Source organism: Zingiber officinale, chromosome 1A, assembly GCF_018446385.1.
Source record: "Zingiber officinale cultivar Zhangliang chromosome 1A, Zo_v1.1, whole genome shotgun sequence".
Lineage (NCBI taxonomy): Eukaryota > Viridiplantae > Streptophyta > Magnoliopsida > Zingiberales > Zingiberaceae > Zingiber > Zingiber officinale.
This window is the reverse complement of record NC_055987.1, coordinates 129585660-129604497: the sequence shown is the minus strand read 5'-3', so window position 1 is coordinate 129604497 and position 18838 is coordinate 129585660. Positions and strand designations below refer to the sequence as shown.

Genomic DNA, 18838 nt, shown 5'->3' with positions numbered 1-18838 from the left:
TATCACTGTTTTTTGTGCTAACTCAGTGTTGCAGGGAAGTTCAGCTAAGTCGACGGGCTGACCAGGTAGCTGACACGAAGTCTAGACGGGTCGAAGGGTTGACCGGACATCTGGCAGGCAAGTGAAGGTAAGTCACTAGAGGAGAGTGACTGTGAGGACACGTTCCCGAGAAGGGAACATTAGGCGTCGATCTGACTTAGACCCATTTCGGATATCTAAGTCGAGATCGTGACTAGATTCCGGTCTCGAGGAGACGAAATCTAATTAATATTCTGTTTAATTTTAAACTGTGCTAATACCCTGTGTTGCAGGATATATCTTATATTTGCCTCCGGACAAACGTTTTCTTGCATGAAGGAATCTGCTGAAAAATGAGGGTCCGAGCGTTCGGGATGGTTCCGAGCGCTCGAATGTCTGGGCGCCCGGGTGGGATCCAGGCGCTCGGAGGTGAAACTTTATCCCAGCGTCGCCTCGCCAAGTAGAGCTCACTGATTGGCTCGGCTACGTCACAACCAGGGCACCCTGGAGGTTCCAAGCGCCTCGAACCTCCTATATAAGGAGGGTCAAGGCTGAAGCCCCAACAACAACTCAGAGTTTACTCTTTTGTGCTCCTGCGATGCTGCGAAAAGATCTCCGACAAAGTTTTTCTCTTTCCTGTCTTATTTTCATAATTGTCGGTTTTTCTTTTACTACATAATTCCTGTATTTAATGTGTAATAAGTTTTCGAATTAGTAGTGATTGCCCATCGAAAGCATCCTTGTGTGCAGGCCTTGGAATAGGAGTCACCAAAGGCTCCGAACCAAGTATTGTGTTCTCTTTGGCTTGTTTACTTTTCCGCTGTGCTTACTCTACGAATTTTTTTATTCGATATTCACCCCCCTCTATCGAACGCTACGATCCAACAAGTGGTATCAGAGCAGGTACCGCTCTGATTTGGTGCAACCACCAATCAGGCAAAGGTAGGGGTGTAGCTATATAAGGCTCAGGAGGTGCGACCGCACCCCCTGGAATTCAAGGAAAATATTAATATGGTGGGAAAAAAATAAAAAAAATGTATAATCATAAATTTTGAAACTTTCTCATCTTTTTAGCAAAAAAATTTCAATTAAAACCCTTTCAACCTAATCCATTTTCCTCATTTAAAAAAAATTCCAATTAAAACCCTTTCAACCTAATCCATTTTCCTCGTTTAAAAAAAAATCCAATTAAAACCCTTTCAACCTAATCCATTTTCCTTGTTTACAAAAAATTCCAATTAAAACCCTTTCAACTTAACTCATTTTCCTCTTTTCCCAAGTCAATTTTTTTCTTTATCCGTTTTTCCTCTTTCTCCTCTAATCCCACTTTTATTTTCCTCTTTTCATTTTTTTCTTCCTATAATTTCTTTCATATTCTTTTTTCTAACTCTAATTTTACCCACAAAATCTGTTGCGACATATCGCTGTCGTTATAACCCAAGTCGTTATCGTCGACACTAATTACTACCATGTCATTTGTTACATGGTCGTTGTCTTTACTTGGTTAACATCATCGCTTCGTCGATGCTCCATAAAAAAACACCTTTTAATTGAGGTGAAATTTACTTAATTGATTTCTTTCGCTTAGTCGACACTGTTGTTTGCTGCCAGCATCACCGTCATCATTCGCTGACTCTGTCGTTTTGCCCCTCCCGAGTGAAGATCCTAGCTACGCCACTGCAAAGGGGGTTTTTTTTAAGGAAAATTTAGATATCGTTTGTTCTTAAAATATATTCTTACGCCTTTCATTTTTCCCTCCAAAAATCTTTTTGAAAAATTCATTTCCATTTTTTCACCGTTGGTTAATATTAATAAAATATCACATTTACCAAAATTTGAAATAATATTTTTTATTAATATTTTATTAATATTTTTAATTAGTGAAATATTATATTATTTCTCCAGCACTGCTAATCCAAGACCGAGTCTTGGAATTTTTTGTTTGTTTCCTTGTGTGCAAGACCAATGTCTCTTCTAGAAGGACGGAGCATCCACGAACCACCTCCATATGAGATGTACGAGAGACATGAATTCAATCTGTGGAGGATGCAGATGGAAACCTTTATTCTTATGAACGACCTCGATGGTGGCATGGCACTGAGAAGACCAACACAAAACTCAGAAGCAAACCAAAAGGTAATAAAGTTAGTTTCAGATTTATTACCTAACGAAGTTACTTGCAGGATAGGGAAGGTCAAGGATGCCCACGAGTTTTGGACCTACCTAACCAAGCTTCATGAGGAGCCGTTGGAGTTAGACGATCAAGTCGAAATAGAATCCAGACTCGAATCAGATCCAACGAAAAAGCCTACTGAACTAGGGGATGTGCTTAAGGTTAGTATAGTTTACCAAAATACCCCTATCAGTAGTAGGTTAAATAATCTACATGATGATTAAGATAAGTATGAAGTTATCTCAAGTATGGTGCATGATAATCTAGATCTATATGATTTAAATTTAATATCACAAAATAATCTAGATTCTGATCAAGTCAACCAAGACTCTGATCAATTTGACATCAATCTTGACTTGATCAAACAGAACAATGACAAAATCAATTCAAATAATTTAGTTAATTCAAAAAATTTTAAAATTAAGTCAATATTTAGACATAAGTAAGTCAAAAATTAAAATAAATTCAAATTTAAAAAATAAAAAAGAGAAAATGGATAAAACTAATAAATACCTTAATAAAGTATTTAATAATCTAGATAAAATCAGTCTAGAGAATGTTATCCAAAATCAAGATAATTTAATTTAAAAAAATAAATTTTAAAGAGAAGACTTATCTAATAAATTCCACTAATCATATCAACTTAAAAGGCAAAGAAAATATAAGGATAAAATCAAACAATTTGATAAAAATCAAAACTAAATTTAACAAACTTAAAATTAAATGTTAAAAATAACATATTAAACAAAGATAATCTAGAAAAATTCAAAATTAATAATTAATAAAAGTCTAAAAGATAAACCTTTTAAGAAATATAATTCAAACAATTTAATTAATTCAAATTTAAAAATTAATAAAAACTTAAACATTAAAAATAAGCTATTAAAGAAAGATAATTCAATTAACTTAATAAAACTAGAATTAAATGAAAATTTAAACATTAAATACACTCCTTTAAAGAAGGACAATTTGACTCATCTAATTAATTTAAAATTAAAAAATTATAAATTAAATAAAAATATACAAGAATCTTAAAAAGAAAATCAATAATTTAGGGGAGGCTCCAAACTAGTTGGTATCTCAAAAAATAATCTACCCGGCAGGGTAACCGAAACTAACCTACTCGGCAGGGTAATTAGGATTAAAATAAAAAGGGACAAAGTTTAACTTTACCTACGGTACTGGTGAAATTTTGGATGATAGTACGTTAGGGAAACTCTGTCTATGCATGTTTAGGAAGATATGGTTTCGACCTGGTGCATTTGGCTTAGTGGAACTAACCGAAGCTACCCTTTACGGATCCTAACTAGTTAGACCAAGGTTTTGTATTAAGTTCAGTGGATAGGACTATTTGTAAAACCTCAAACCAGAGGTGAAACTTTATCCTAGCGTCGCCTCGCCAAGTGAAGCTCACTGATTGGCTCGTCTACGTCACAACCAGGGCGCCCTGGAGGTTCCAGGTGCCCCGAACCTCTTATATAAGGAGGGTCAAGGCTGAAGCCCCAACAACAACTCAGAGTTTACTCTTTTGTGCTCCTGCGACGTTGCGAAAAGATCTCTGACAAAGTTTTTCTCTTTCCTGTCTTATTTTCATAATTGTCGATTTTTCTTTTACTACATAATTCCTGTACTTTGTGTGTAATAAGTTTTCGAATTAGTAGTGATTGCCCATCGAAAGCACCCTTGTGTGCAGGCCTTGGAGTAGGAGTCGTTAAAGGCTCTGAACCAAGTAAATCCTTGTGTTCTCTTTGGCTTGTTTACTTTTCCGCCGTGCTTACTCTACAAATTTTTTTTATTCGATATTCACCCCCCCTCTATCGAACACTACGATCCAACAGTGGCTTCTGACCGGCTCGAGTGGATCTGAACGTCCTCCTTTTCTTCATATACTAAGGTGGGAGCATTTACCTCTAGCCATGGAGTCTTCCGAGGGGTCTTGGCCTCGGTCTTGACCATCTCCACATAGCAGCGCTAAGCAGCCAGTTGGTCGCCTTTGACTTCACCCACCTGATCATCCACTGGGAACTTCACCTTCTAGCAGTAGGTCGACACTACTGCCCGGAACTCGTTGAGGGTCGGTCGACCCAAGATGACGTTGTAAGCCAATGACGCTTCCACTACTATGAAGTTAGTAGTTCGTGTCCTCCTCAACGGCTCTTCTCCCAACGAGATGACCAATCTTGCTTGGCCGATCGGCACAACCTCGTTGCCTGTGAATTCATAAAGCGGGGTCGCCATAGGCAGCAACTCACTACGATCGATCTGCAGCTCATCGAATGCCTTCTGAAAAATGATGTTCACCGAACTCCCCGTGTCGACGAAGGTCTGGTGAATGGTGTAGTTGGCGATCACCGCTCGGATGATCAGCACATCGTCATGAGGGATCTCGACCCCCTCCAGATCGTTGGGGCCGAAGTTGATTGAGGCCCTTCGGCCTTCTCCTTGCTGCACCCCACGACATGGATCTCCAACCACCGATCATATGATTTCCTGGCCCGGTTGGAGTCACCGCCGGTCGACCCTTCGGCGATCATGCCTATCTCTCCCCGGGAAGCGTTGTTCATGTTTTCCTCTTCCCGAGCAGACAGCCTATTTCGCTCGGTCGAGATCCTGGAGGGATCGGTTTTCTCCTTTCGCTGATGGTGATAGCGCTTGGGTTCCCTTCTTTCTTCCTCTCGCCGATCGGTCGATCGGTGCCAATTTCGTTGATCAGGGGACGGGGAACGACGACGATATCCCCTAAGGGATGGTCGGCTGTCAATCAGTGTCAGTCCTCGGTAGTCCCGCGTATTATGCGTTGCCGATTGGTGGAATGAACAAAACATTGGCGTCCATACCTTACCCTTCGATGCCTTAGGCCGACCAGACGACACATGTTGTACGGCATGTGTCCTGGTCTCCTGGTGTGGTCGTACTCCTTCAGCCCTTGTCCCTTTAGGTGGCTGATGGCTCCTTGATGGTCGACGCTCGGTCGGCGCTCGGTCGACGCCGAGTGATCGGTCGACGCCTCCTTTCTTCTGACCGCCCGGGCCTCTTCCACGTTGATGTATTCGTTGGCCTTCTTCAGCATGTGGTCGAAGTCCCGGGGCGGCTTCCTGATGAGTGGCCGAAAGAAGTCCCCTTCGGTGAGCCCCTGGGTGAAGCCATTCATCATGGTCTCGGACAAGACCGAGAGGATGCCCATGGCCACTTGATTGAAGCGTTGAATGTACACTCGGAGCGCTTCCTTGGGCCCTTCCTTCAGGGCGAAGAGGCTGACGCTCGTCTTCTGGTAGCGTCGGTTGCTGGCGAAGTGGTGCTGGAAGGCGGCTCGGAAGTCTTTGAAGTTTTGTATCGAGCCGTCCGGTAGTCTTCTGAACCAGCGCTACATCGATTCAGAGAGAGTCATGAGAAAGACTCTGCACTTCACTCCGTCCGTGTACTGGTGCAGCGTAGCCTCATTGTCGAACTGATCCAGATGATCATCTGGGTCGGTTGACCCGTTGTACGTTTCGATTGCCAACCGGGTATAGTGTCAGGGCAGAGGGTCTAGTAAGATCTCCTCTGAGAATTGCTTGTTGATCCATTCGGTAGATGCGGTGCCTCAGGGCACTTTACCCTTCCGCGCATCCCAAACGGGTGCATCCTCTGAAGATGATCCCCACTCCTGATGCGCTTGTGCTATCTCCGAGAGGGTTTGGAAGAGAGCTTGATGGAAGGTGATCGGCGCAGGCGGCGCTTCCCCTTGGGTGTCGGTCGATCTACGGTTCTACCCCCATACGGAGAGTTGCTTCCCTCGGTCTTCTTGCCCCGCTCGCCTATCGGCCGCCGATGTTGCAGGCTACGGCGCTGGCCGATCGGCTAGCACTTGTTGTTGTTCTATCATTTTGCTACTCGTGCTTGAACGAGCATCTCTAGCTCCTCTTGAGTGAGTGTCACGATGGTTAGTCGTCCAGCATCTTCAATTTTCTCGTCTCGGATTCAGGTGACATTCCCATAGATGATGCCAAATATGATCCTGTTTGAAAGTATATGAGATGGATGCTAGGGACGTGGCGCTCCTGCTGATCTCCTGTGGACTCCGCTCCCGCCTGCAACACAAGCAGCGTCAGTGCCGAGCCAGGGAAGGGGCCCCCGGCGATGACCCTCTGACGCTCAAGTCAGTCTCCGGCGAAGCAAGAAGAAGCAAAGAGAACTGTAGTGCAACAGTAGAAATCGTGTCTAAAGCATACCTTCGCCGATACTTGGACCCCCTTTATATAGAGCCCCGAAAGTGCACGTGCACGCTTCCCAAGGTGAGCACGTATCTCAAAGCTTTCACTGAAATGACATGTCAGTAAAGTGTCCCTATCACAATACCTTAACGGGCCGAACATATCTCTGAAGTGACAGTGAAAACTTCCGCCGTACGATCTTCTGTCTGACCATGCCGTCTGTCAGCGACACTAGCTCCCAAAAGGATGTCGAAAGATATCCTGCTGTGTCTGTTGCTTGGCCGAGCGGAATGGCCGCTGAGTCAGAATTCTGCTATCCCTGCGTTGTCTGTCGTCACGCCTAGCAGGATAACTGCTCGGCTGAAAGTCTGTTGTCGCGCCGAACGGGATAGTCGCTCGGCTGAGAGTCCACTGTCCAACTGTCGTCCGTTACCGGACCAAGCGGGATAACCGCTCGATAGGTAGTTCATGTTGGATCGAAAGCGCTAGAGGGAGGGTGAATAGCACTCGTGGTTTTCACTTTTCGTTTCGGAAATCTTACGAGTAACGCAGCGGAAATAAATAAAAGACAAACACACAAAAGACTCCAAGATTTACTTGGTTCGGAGTCTGTGACGACTCCTACTCTAAGGCCCGCGATCATTGATCGCTTTCGATGGGCAACAACTATAAGTTCGTAAATCTTTACAAACAGGTGAGTACAAATATAAGCTTGAAAGAAAAGTTATACCGACAAACTACAAAAGATGAAAGTGATTGCCGATTGTCGGAGCAGCAGAGTGTAGTCGAAGGCTTCGGAGCAGCACACTAGATCGCAAGTTCTTCTGTTCGAGTTGTTGTTGTAAGATGCACCCCGAGGCTCCCTTTTATAGTTCTGCAAAAGCTGATCCAGATCCCCAAGGCTCGGGATCAAGTTTGACCCAAGGCGGATCGGTCGACCGATCACCGGTTTAGTCGACCGATCAGATGACCTCCACCTCATCTGATCCGCTCGCTCCGCCTAGATCCAGTCAACTTTTATCCGAGGTTTGGTCGACCGATAACCAGGTTCGGTCGACCGAACAGCTGCTCTGACTCAGTCCACCCGGCATGATCTAGTCGACGTCCATCCTAGGTTCGGTCGACTGATCCCTAGGTCTAGTCGACCGATCCCCTGGTCGAGCCTGGTCCAACCTCCGGAAATCTGATCTGCTAGCTTGGGGGTTCGGTCGGCCGATCCCGGTCAGTCCTAACCCTGCATAAAAATATTAGTTTCCTGCAAAACAGAGTTAGAACACAAACGATAATATATAGAAATAAATTTGACAGTCTCCAGACTGTCCGGGTCTGACTTCGGATTTCCGACCGGAAACCCTAGGTCGACCAGACGCGTCCTCACCTACTCCACTCAGGAGATTTACCTGTTGCCAGTCCGGTCCTCCAGACCAACTGGACTTTGCGTCTAGGGTTACCACCCCTAGGACCTAGAGTTACCGCCCCCTAGAGTTTTTCTCCACCTAGGGTTACCACCCCCTAGGACCTAAGGTTACCCCCCCCCCTTAGGATTTTCCTCCATCTAGGGTTACCGCCCCCTAGGACCTAAGGTTGCCGCCCCTTAGGGGTTTCCTCCACCTAGGGTTACCACCCCCTAGGACCTAAGGTTACCCCCCCCCTTAGGATTTTCCTTCACTTAGGGTTACCACCCCCTAGGACCTAAGGTTACCACCCCTTAGGATTTTCCACCTGCCTAACCGCAGTTAGGACTTTCCTGAAAACTCATTCAAGCATGTTAGAAAACAAGTAATCTTAACTTTGAATCCCTTTGCCATTATCAAAACTTGGGTTCGATCGTCGGATGCTTCCCGCACCAACAATCTCCCCCTTTTTTATTATGGCAACCGAAATTCAAAGTTAAATAAAAATAAAAGACAGTGATAGCACAAGTATGAATTTAGCAAAAACATATAAAGCATAAGCATAAATTCAGCACACACATAAATAAACACATATAAAGCTCCCCCTAAATAGAAGCTTACAAAAGCTCCCCCTTAATAGAAACTTTCCCTTTTCCTTAAAAATTTTTTATTTGAATTTCCTTATGCTCTCCCCCTTTGGCATATATCAAAATAAAAGCTCCCACACATAAATTTAGCACACACATAAATAAACAGATATAAAGCTCCCCCCTAAATAGAAGCTTACAAAATCATCCCCTTAATAGAAACTTTTTAATACTTAGCTTAAATTTTGAAGTAATACTTTGGTAAATTTTGAAAAGCTTCTAAGAAGTTAGGTAAATTTGAGAAACTTTTGTAAAATACTTAAATAGAACTTTTTAGAAAACTAAGTTTGAAGGAATTTTCTAAATAATACTTAATTAGATTCGGAAAGTCTTTTGAGAAAAATATTTAACTTAGTTAATTTTGAAAAAAAGCTATAGAAGTCACTAAGCTAAATTTGAAAAGAAGCTGTAGAGAATACTTAGCTTTAGAGAACACTTAAAGGTATAAATACTTAACCTTTTTTTTTAAAAAAAAATTATTGACAAAAGCTTTGCTTAAGTACTTAACTTTAAAAAATTATTGATACCAAAGTACTTATCTTTGAGAGACAATTTCTTGCAAAAAAAAAAACTTAGTAAAAGATTTGAATAATTTTAGTGCTTAGTTTTGAAACATGATTAACTAAAAATTCAAACTTTTAAATATAATGTTAATTCAATATTAATCTTAATATCATATCTATTTTAAAGCTGAGTCAAAGATAATTTTTTATTTTAAATCAAAAATTAATACTTTGATTGAAATTAATTAGCCTTTTAAAAATTAATTATGATTTGAACCTTAATAATTAAAGAATTAAATAAGATTTTTGAAATGATATAGAATTAAATAAGATTTATGATTTTAAAATTAATTATAGGATTAAGATGATTTTTAAATAATTTTAAAGTGATTTTCAAATGATTTTCAAATGTTGTTTTTTTAAAAAATAATTTTCAAGTAATTTTCAAATAATTTTTAAAAGGATTTTGAAATAATTTTCAAATAGTTTTTAAAAGGAATTTTAAATAATTTTTAAAAGGATTTTAAGAGATTTTTAAAAGATTTTTAAAATGATTTTAAGAGATTTTTAAAAGATTTTTAAAATGATTTTAAAAGAATTTTAAAATAATTTTTAAAGGATTTTAAAATAATTTTTAAAAGATTTTTTAAAGGATTTTTAAAATATTTTATAAAATAATTTTTAAAATATTTTTAAAAGATTTTTTAAAGGATTTTTAAAATGATTTTTAAAAGATTTTTTAAAGTAATTTTTAAAAGAATTTTAAAATGATTTTTCAAAGATTTTTTAAAAGGATTTTTAAAATAATTTTTAAAATAATTTTAAAAGATTATTATTTATTGTATTTGATTTGATTTTTAATTTAATTTGATTTAATTTTAATTCTTAGTCATCTCACCCAATCTAAATTTCAATTCAGGCAATCTTATAATTTTGTGAGATGAGTTGAGTTCAATTATAGGGTTTGAGTTAACTTTGTGTTAGATTCAGGTTTAGCTTTGGGCTCAACAAATAGACATTTTTCGGATAAACTTCTGGGCTATGGTGAGTTACATGGACATCATTAAAGTAATCATGCCTTCGAGGTTTTCCAAATAGTCCTATCCATTGAACTTAATACAAAACATTGGTCTAACTAGTTAGGTTCCATAAAGGGTAGTTTCGGTTAGTTTCACTTAGCCAAATGCACCAGGTCGAAGCCATATCTTCCTAGACATGCATAGACTAAGCTTCCCTGACGTACTATCATCCAAAATTTCACCAGAACCATAGATCAAGTTAAACTTATTCCCTTTTCTAATTAGTTCTGATTACACTGCCGGGTAGCTTGGTTTGGGTTACCCTGTTGGGTAAATTATTTTTGGAGGTGTCAGTTATTCTGAAGCCTCCTCCTATATTATTGATTTACCTTTTAGGATTTGTGTATACTTTAACTTAATTTATAAATTTGATTTAAGTTTTATTTAAATTAAGTTTAGTAAATAAAAGGTACTTGATTATAGCTTGATTTATAGTGTTTAAGTTTTACTTTAGACTTATAACCCAAGTCTAGATTTCGTGATTTAACTAAATTATTAATAGTTTTCTCTAATTCATCAATTTTTTCTTTTAAAATATTATTTTGTATTTCTAATTTTCTAAGAGATAATTTCTTATTTTTATTTGAATTAATTTTATTCATTACATTATTAGCATGCATATCTAATTTCGAAGAGAAATCTATACTAGAGCAAGCAAGATTAGTTAAACTAGTACAATCATGTGTTGTGAAAACTGAATTTTCATACAATGTAAATGTACTAACCTTGATTTCTCCCTCTGGATTCTTGGGTCTTCTTTCTGGGCATTATCTTTTGCAGTGACCCATTTGTTTGTATTTGGAGCATTTAATGTGTTTCTTCCCTCTCCTAATCGTTTTCTCCTTCTCCTCCGATTATGTCGTCTTACGAGTGGGACATTCGTTTTTATAGTGCCCTCTCTCCCTACACTTAAAACAGGTTATGAGAGATTTACAATTTGAATTTACAATTTTACCTTTTAAATCCGTGATAGGATCCTCCCCCTTGATTTTTGCCATCTCGAATTCAGACTCAGATTTAGCAATTTCTTCTCTAGCCATTAGTGCTGTGAAATTGGTCTGATCCGATTCTTCTGAGTCTGGTTCAGAGGTTGATTCTAGAAAGTCATGTTCGAATTCGAACTCTGGTTTATCTTGATCTTCTGACTCTGAAGGAATCTCGTGAAGCTTGAGCACTTTCTCTCAAAGCTCCTTAATATTGTTGAACTTTCCAACTCGATCAAGATCTGAATTTGTTAGTCCGCATAGGAGAATCCATGTTGCTTTTGCATTTGCCTCGAATGTTCTTATTGTTTGTGCATCCCACTTGTCACAGGTGATGGGTACACCTTCTTTAGTGGGGAGAATAAATCCAATATGGACTATGGTCCATACTTCCGCTTCAGTCTTCAGTTGGTGCTCCACATGGTCTTGCCAGTATCTGAAATTCTCGTCGGATAGAAGTGGTAGGCATGTGGAGTTGTACTCATCTTCGTAGGCCATTAAGAAGGAAACTCGCAAAATAAAAACAATAAAACTTGTTACAAGACTTGATCTTGGATTAGTAGTGCGGAAAACAAATAGAAGATAGTAATTCAAGAAATTTTTAAAAATAATAAAATAATAATAAAATATTATTAAAATAATATTAAAAAAATATTATTTTAAATTTTGCCAAATTCAATATTTTATCAATACTAATAAATCATGAAGAGATAAAAATGAATTTTTTGAAAATAATTTTAGAGGGAAAAAACGAAAGGCGTAAGGTTTTATTTTTACCCTATACGAATGAGAAAGCGACGAAGAAAATGCTCGAACGGTAGTTGTACCAACAGTTCACTGTTTACGTGCACAGCTGATGTCGAGTTTGCTGCTAGACTGAGCGGAGGAGCTGATCGGCTCGACTTCTGCGCGTCCTTTGAGCGCCGATTTGATTACTCTATGTGTTGAAGACGATGGATCAATACTTAATCCCCGATTGATATATGACTCGTCCGACCGACTAACACCGTACATCTGTTGACTGTCTTGATTTTAGCTCCGCCATGGGCCCGTGACAACGGGGTGAGACCCTTCATCATCACCACCGCATCAATCAAGAACAATGTTTGCATTTTCTATACAATGCAACGACATTATTGGTTTCATCTTCCAATGCCGATCTTAAGTTTAATCGATCTATTTTGTTTCAAGTTCATGACGAACGTCAATTTGTTTGTGTTGTATTAATTAATGGCGATATGCTTTCAGTTTAATTAAATTATTGTTTTAACCTTAAACTCTAAATAGATAAATAAATAATAAAAGTACATAAAATGAATAGATTACAAGTACAAAAATAAATAGATAATAAATAATAAAAGTACATAAAATAAATAGATAATAAATAATAAAAGTAGATTACAAGTACAAAAATAAATAGATAATAAATAATAAAAGTACATAAAATAAATAAACGTTGTTCATTTCATCTGTGTCGCTTCTTGTTGCACCTCGAGGTCTCCTCGACCATGTCCGCTCGCTCGCTTCCCTCTGCCTCGCTCTCCGAACTCTGAACCCTAGCGAATCCCGCTGCCTCCCTCACCTTCCTTCCTTGCCGCTATGCCGGATATGGAGTTCCGCTTCCGCACCGTTACCCTCTCTGAAATCCGCACCACAGACGAGGCCTCCGACCACCATCCGCCCCTCTTCGCCGCCGGCGTCCACCTCTTTCTGGATCTCCGATGGGATCATGAATCACTCGACATTAATCCAACCCCTAGAAGAAAGCTCGCTCCTTTGTCCGCCATCCTCCCCGGAATCCAGGCCTCAGACAACCCTTTCACCCTCTTCGCCGTCGGGTGGCACCTCTCTCAGTATCCCCGATGCAAGCCCGAATCTCCCATTTCTACACCTCCTCACCGCTTAAATCCCGCTCCTTTCGCCTCAATCGGATGGGTATCCGCTGCCACCCGCCGGAATCCCTTGACATCGATCAGCTTATCCTTGAAGGGGGGCGACGATTTGGAATCAGTGGCTTCATCGGTGACGGAGGGCCAGCAAACTAGTGATATCCAAAACAGGAACAAAAAGCAGGATACCAATCGCAGAGTCCAGAGGGCGAAAGCCACCGCCATGAATACCACCAAGCACCTCTGGTCAGGCGCCGTCGCCGCCATGGTTTCCAGGTATTGAGGATTAGAATTTGTACAAATTTCTTTTCTCGACCGCATCCTGAAACAATCCATTCTCGTTGCATCAGAACCTTCGTTGCTCCTCTCGAGAGGCTGAAGCTTGAATACATCCTTCGCGGCGAACAGAGCCATCTGTTTGCCCTCGTCCACAAAATCGCCACCACGCAAGGCCTCAAGGGCTTCTGGAAAGGCAACCTTGTGAACATTCTTCGCACTGCGCCCTTTAAAGCAGTTCACTTCTGCGCCTACGACACTTACCGGAAGCAGCTCCTTCAACTCTCCGGCAAACAAGAGATCACCAACTTCGAGCGGTTCATTGCTGGTGCCGCCGCTGGCATCACAGCCACTGTCCTCTGCATTCCAATGGACACGGTACGGCATAGCGTTCAATCGCGTGCCACATTGATTTCTTTGAGAATGCCAGAAGGTAAATAGGAACTCCTCACAATTCAGCGCTCGTGTTTGAATTTGTTAGATTCGAACCAAGATGGTGGCGCCCGGCGGGGAAGCTTTAGGTGGCATTGTCGGGGCTTTTCGATACATGGTGCGTACCGAGGGGTTCTTCTCGCTTTACAAGGGGCTCGTGCCGTCCCTTGTGAGCATGGCGCCTTCGGGTGCGGTCTTCTACGGTGTTTACGATATGTTGAAGGCGGCTTATTTGAGTTCACCGGAGGGGAAAAAGAGGGTGACTCTGCTGAGGCAGCAAGAAGGGAAGCAGGTGAATGCACTGGATCAGCTGGAGCTTCGACCCTTGAGGACGTTGTTGTATGGGGCCGTCGCCGGTTGTTGTGCTGAAGCGGCTACGTACCCATTTGAGGTGGTGCGGCGGCAGTTGCAGATGCAGGTTCGTGCAAACAAGATGAGTGCAGCGGCGACGCTCGTGAAGATAGTCGAGCAAGGTGGTCTGCCTGCACTCTATGCTGGTGTGGTTCCCAGCTTGTTACAGGTACTTGCACTAGTCACAAACATGAACATACACACGCATAAGACACTAAATAGTTGAGCCAAATGCAATTTGAAGATGAGAATGATATAAATACTAACCTTGATCTAATTTGATGGGGGTGTTCATGCTTGCATCTCAGGTGTTACCTTCTGCTTCCATTAGTTACTTGGTGTATGAGGTCATGAAGATAGTGCTGAAGGTGCAATGAAACAGGTGACAAGTCATGCATCTTCCATTCTTTAACCATTTGAGAAAGGATTCTTGCAAGTTGCTTCTTTCTTTTAATTTTTTTTTCTTTACTCTTACTGCTAATGTATTCGAATAAACCAAATCAGAGACATCAAGCTTTATTACTATGCCATTGTAATGTGAATCAATTGAAATTGATTGTATGAATTGATTTGTATTAAAGCTAAGAAACAGACATGAGAAAAAAAAATGGAGGGAATGGATAAAAGATTTTCCTAATGTGTGATTCTTTACATAGAAGAATGGACAAACAGTTTGAAAACTATGCCATTCCACCCAGTAAACAATAAAAAGGTCAAGAAGCTTTTTCCCTCACCCTTTTCTTCCATGGATCTTTCTAGCGTAGGAAACTGATTAGGTGACAACAAATGTTTACTCGCAAATCAATCCACAAATCTAGTTGAGACATTCCAGCAAAACATTCCAATTCTTTAACAGTGAAATTGCATATCATTGAGAATTCTGATGATAATTCTGAGTTGTTGCATGGTTTTTATGTAAACTACATGCCATTAAGAGCGATCACAATTTTGTGAGTTGTATGATCCCTATGTTCACAGAGCCATATTCCCTGTAACAAAACCAGTTCATTCATTAAGAATGGTCCAAAATAGATTCATTAAACCCACTAAAACTTTACAGAATATTTAGAACTAGTCTGCTCTATTCTGAATCTTTATAACTCAAAGCTAATAAGTTTTCACCTGCCAAGTTCCCATGTTGAGACGACCATCAGTAATGGGAATCCTGGACATCAATGTAGAAACATCTCTATAGTTTCATTGTAGTGTCAAATTAAGTTTAATTAGCTAGTTGATTATTGGCAGCAAAAGGTAAAACTGTCACCTTGGCGGTCCCTCCAAGATAGCTCCCACTGTTTGAAAGGGAGGTAAATCATGGGGGGGCTTCGTCCAGCAGCAACAACGTATGCAAGGCGACATGGTGGATTTGCACTAGTAACAAGACCACACCAAATAATGGCTACGAGGCTTTGAGAATTTGTTAAGTTTCAAGCCTTGACAGATACCACCAATATAAAAAGCATGGAATAAATCATGTTTGTCCCCTCGATGGGTCTAGTGGCTAGTGCATGAGGCATTACCATCATGAGATCTAGGGTTTGAATCTCGGCAAAGCCGAGGTAAATATCTCCCTTATGTATTAGTCACTATTCCAAAGGCTAGTAGCCGCCCGTGATTTACCTCCTCCGTGTTGGCCTTGGGATGGGTTGGCGGGGGCGCTGGGGGCGAATGTATTCACCTTTTTATACCATCATGGAATAAATCATGTTTTATATAATGATACAAAGTAGTTTCTATGCTTCCTCAACATGGAGAGAAATCAATCACATGCTTTCCTCAAAGAAGAGGAATTATCTGTTTTTTTTAAAGAAGAAAGATAAAGCATGATTACTGGATTTACTGCTATTACTTGAGAGAGAAATTTCTATTTAGATAGAGTAGTACTCATAAACTCTTCTACAATGTTCAATGCCAAGATCAATATAGCAGGATCAATGTCATAGCTCCTCTATCAGCTAATTGCGACTTCACTATTCGCCTAAGATGAAAGAAGGTTGTATAATGAAAAAAAATAAAAAAGATTCACATTTGCTCACCTTCCAATGTGTGCTTCCAAGGTGCAGACCGACCCTAACAAGTAGGCAAAGGATGAATCATATGTTACTCATAAAAAAAATAATCCAATTCTAAATTTAGCAGTAATCACTTGAAGGATCCTTGAAAGCCACCTCTGGTACAATCCGATTCAGCAAATGTTTCAGTGTCATCTTGGACATCAGAGGCACAATTCTCGTTTATGGTGAATGAAGCTCTTGTATGCTGCACTGAACGAGTATTCAACATTCTGATAAGGAGGAACATAAGTAATCAAAAATCTCACCTACGGACAAGATCAGCAAATCTGCACTTGAAGTCTGACAAATCTTAATGTTATATCTCTCTCACGATTTGTCGCAACACCAAAGGATACAAGTTAGGTATTTGATGGAGAACCTAACATGCAAGCTACATCCGGCATCGATTGGTGAGAAAGATAAGAGATCGACGACAACAAAATTCCATCGAATGATAGGGTCTAATTTTTCAAAAATAAATATATATGCTGATTAAATTCGTTACAGGCGCCGATTCACATCGATTACTAAGCGAGACAAAATCAAGCAATAATCGGAAGTAAAGGTGATAGCGTCAGCGGCGATTGAACCTTGGCAGTGATGAGATGGCATCCGCGCCTCTGGGCAGGTATGACGAAGATCTTCTGCGTCAACTTGGCGGCCACAAACCCGGCGGCGACTGCGATGAGTGGACGAGCGCCTTTCTGAGATCTCAAAACGAGGGGTTGCCGGAGAGAAGAGGGATTTGGCGGAGAAGGCAGTCGAGGCAGCTCCCGTCGGCGAGAAAGTGGGCAAAATTGTGGTTAGGGGTCTGTGAAAGAGAAAATTTCGTCTTCGATTATGTAACTTGTACGTTTTTCTAATTTAGTCCGTTCGAGTCAATTTACGCTCTCAATACATTGACTTATAATATTTTCTATCTTCAGTTCTTTTTCTATAAAATTAAAAATTTTCATTGGAAAATGACGGTCGAAATACTGAATTATAAATTAAATTTAAAATTTTTAATTTTTCATGATCCATGTAGCTTTTTTTGTAACTCAACATTTTGACCATCAATTGGACAATATTATAAATTACTGGATTAAAGACTCATAACAGGATTTTCTCGTTTATGAAACTCACTCTCAGACCGCACCGCCGCAAGATTTAGAAGCCCCTGATATAATAAACTCCCTATCATCCATTAACTTAATGATATCCATTCAATTAATCAAATAACACAGGTAATCTCATTAATAAACTATAAACCACATAACATGGCCCCAGGGCTATGGTGGGTCAAATTGTCACCTAGATAATCCTAATTATAATATATTTGTAGGATTTTTTTTCAAATGGGACGCGCAAATATGAGATGCTGGACTTCTGAGCCGTCAACTACGAGTACTTTCCGATTTATCATATCGACCAAGGATAAACTTTCATAGAACTAGATTAGTAGTTTCATTCAGTGTTATCTGATTCAACATATGACATAATCAATTTTAAATATATTGATATATTTTATATAATTTTTTAGTATTAAATAATATTATTATAGAAAAAAATGATTACGTCTCTCTAGATGTCTCTCATAGTCCGTCATAAAAATAGTAAACCAGTTAGTCTCATTGACTATTTCTGAGGGTAATCGGCCGTCTCCATGAAATTTTCTCTTATCAGGATAAATCGGAAAACGCGTCCTTTAGTTGTACATTATACTTGGAGATTTTTTTTTACAAATACGTCATAGCTGAGAATCAAATCGTGAATACCTGGATGATAACTTAGATGTTCTATCATTGTACGATAGTCTCGAGGACCTCTCACAATCTATTCCAAATAATATAAAAAGAAATAAATTAAAGATCAACTATATGGGCAAGGAGTGAACATTATCTACTTATACAAGAGGACTAATAAATATTTCCCTTAAGCAATATAAAATTATAATAAAAACTGATATTAAATGAGAAATAAAAAATTAAATAATAATAATAATAATAATAGAATATATATATATATATATATATATATATATATATATATATATATATATAAAATAAATTATGATAATAATAATTTATTTAAATATAAATAAGAAAAATGTCATATTAAAGTATGCGATACCCGACTATGTTGCGCAAGACGCACTAGTAGTTTCTCGGGTGTGGTTTAAATCTTAATTATAGTGCATGATAGAATATTTTTTTTAGTAAAATAAACATTTTAACACGTTATCTGTTGGATGGATAATCACTCAATACGAAGGGTCGTTGGACGGCTCACATCTGGATTATAATAATTACAAAAGAGAGAATCATTCGGCCCTTGATCAAAATATCAGCCCAAATTGAAAACAACATTCGATCCATTCTTTGCTAATTAATGTATGCGGATTATTATGCTCAAGTTAATATTTATGTATATAAATAATGCTTATTTATGAGTTTATGTTGGAGCAATTCACATAAATAATGAATTTGATAAATTATTTGTACCCTTATTATATATTTATATTCAACACATAACATGATTATCATTTCGATTAGATACTTAGCTGCTCTTAAACCCATAATTATGGTTAATTTAATACTTTCTCAAAAATATATCCCTTTGACTTTCAATCTTTGTCAAACCTTTTATTACTACAAAAATAAATATCTGTCCAAACACGTCAATTTAAAATAAAAGGACCTTTCTTGAAAATAATTAAATTTATAATTAAAATAAAACACTTTTTAAAAAAACATTTATTCTCCTTTAAACAAAACTTTCAACAGCATCGGGCCCACCCATGACAAAATTTCCAACCAAATTTGAACTTTGTCGTTGACTTTTTCCATTCAAAATAAATACTTCAG

General features: G+C 39.1%; 2 protein-coding genes across 2 annotated transcripts; one reads left to right on the top strand and one right to left on the bottom strand.

Moving 5' to 3' along the window:
* Positions 1-12447: 12447 nt before the first annotated feature.
* On the top strand, positions 12448-14387 carry LOC122032944 (probable mitochondrial adenine nucleotide transporter BTL3). Its single transcript, XM_042592263.1, has 4 exons — positions 12448-13155; positions 13230-13533; positions 13637-14107; positions 14247-14387. The coding sequence occupies exons 1-4, from the start codon at positions 12590-12592 to the stop codon at positions 14313-14315; spliced, it is 1410 nt and encodes a 469-aa protein (XP_042448197.1). The 5' UTR covers positions 12448-12589; the 3' UTR covers positions 14316-14387.
* Positions 14388-14490: 103 nt separating this feature from the next.
* LOC122032952 (UPF0047 protein YjbQ-like) lies at positions 14491-16847 on the bottom strand. Its single transcript, XM_042592273.1, has 6 exons — positions 16583-16847; positions 16085-16202; positions 15975-16008; positions 15203-15309; positions 15061-15103; positions 14491-14927 (listed from the first exon to the last, which is right to left on the bottom strand). The coding sequence occupies exons 1-6, from the start codon at positions 16602-16604 to the stop codon at positions 14859-14861; spliced, it is 393 nt and encodes a 130-aa protein (XP_042448207.1). The 5' UTR covers positions 16605-16847; the 3' UTR covers positions 14491-14858.
* Between the last annotated feature and the right edge of the window lie 1991 nt (positions 16848-18838).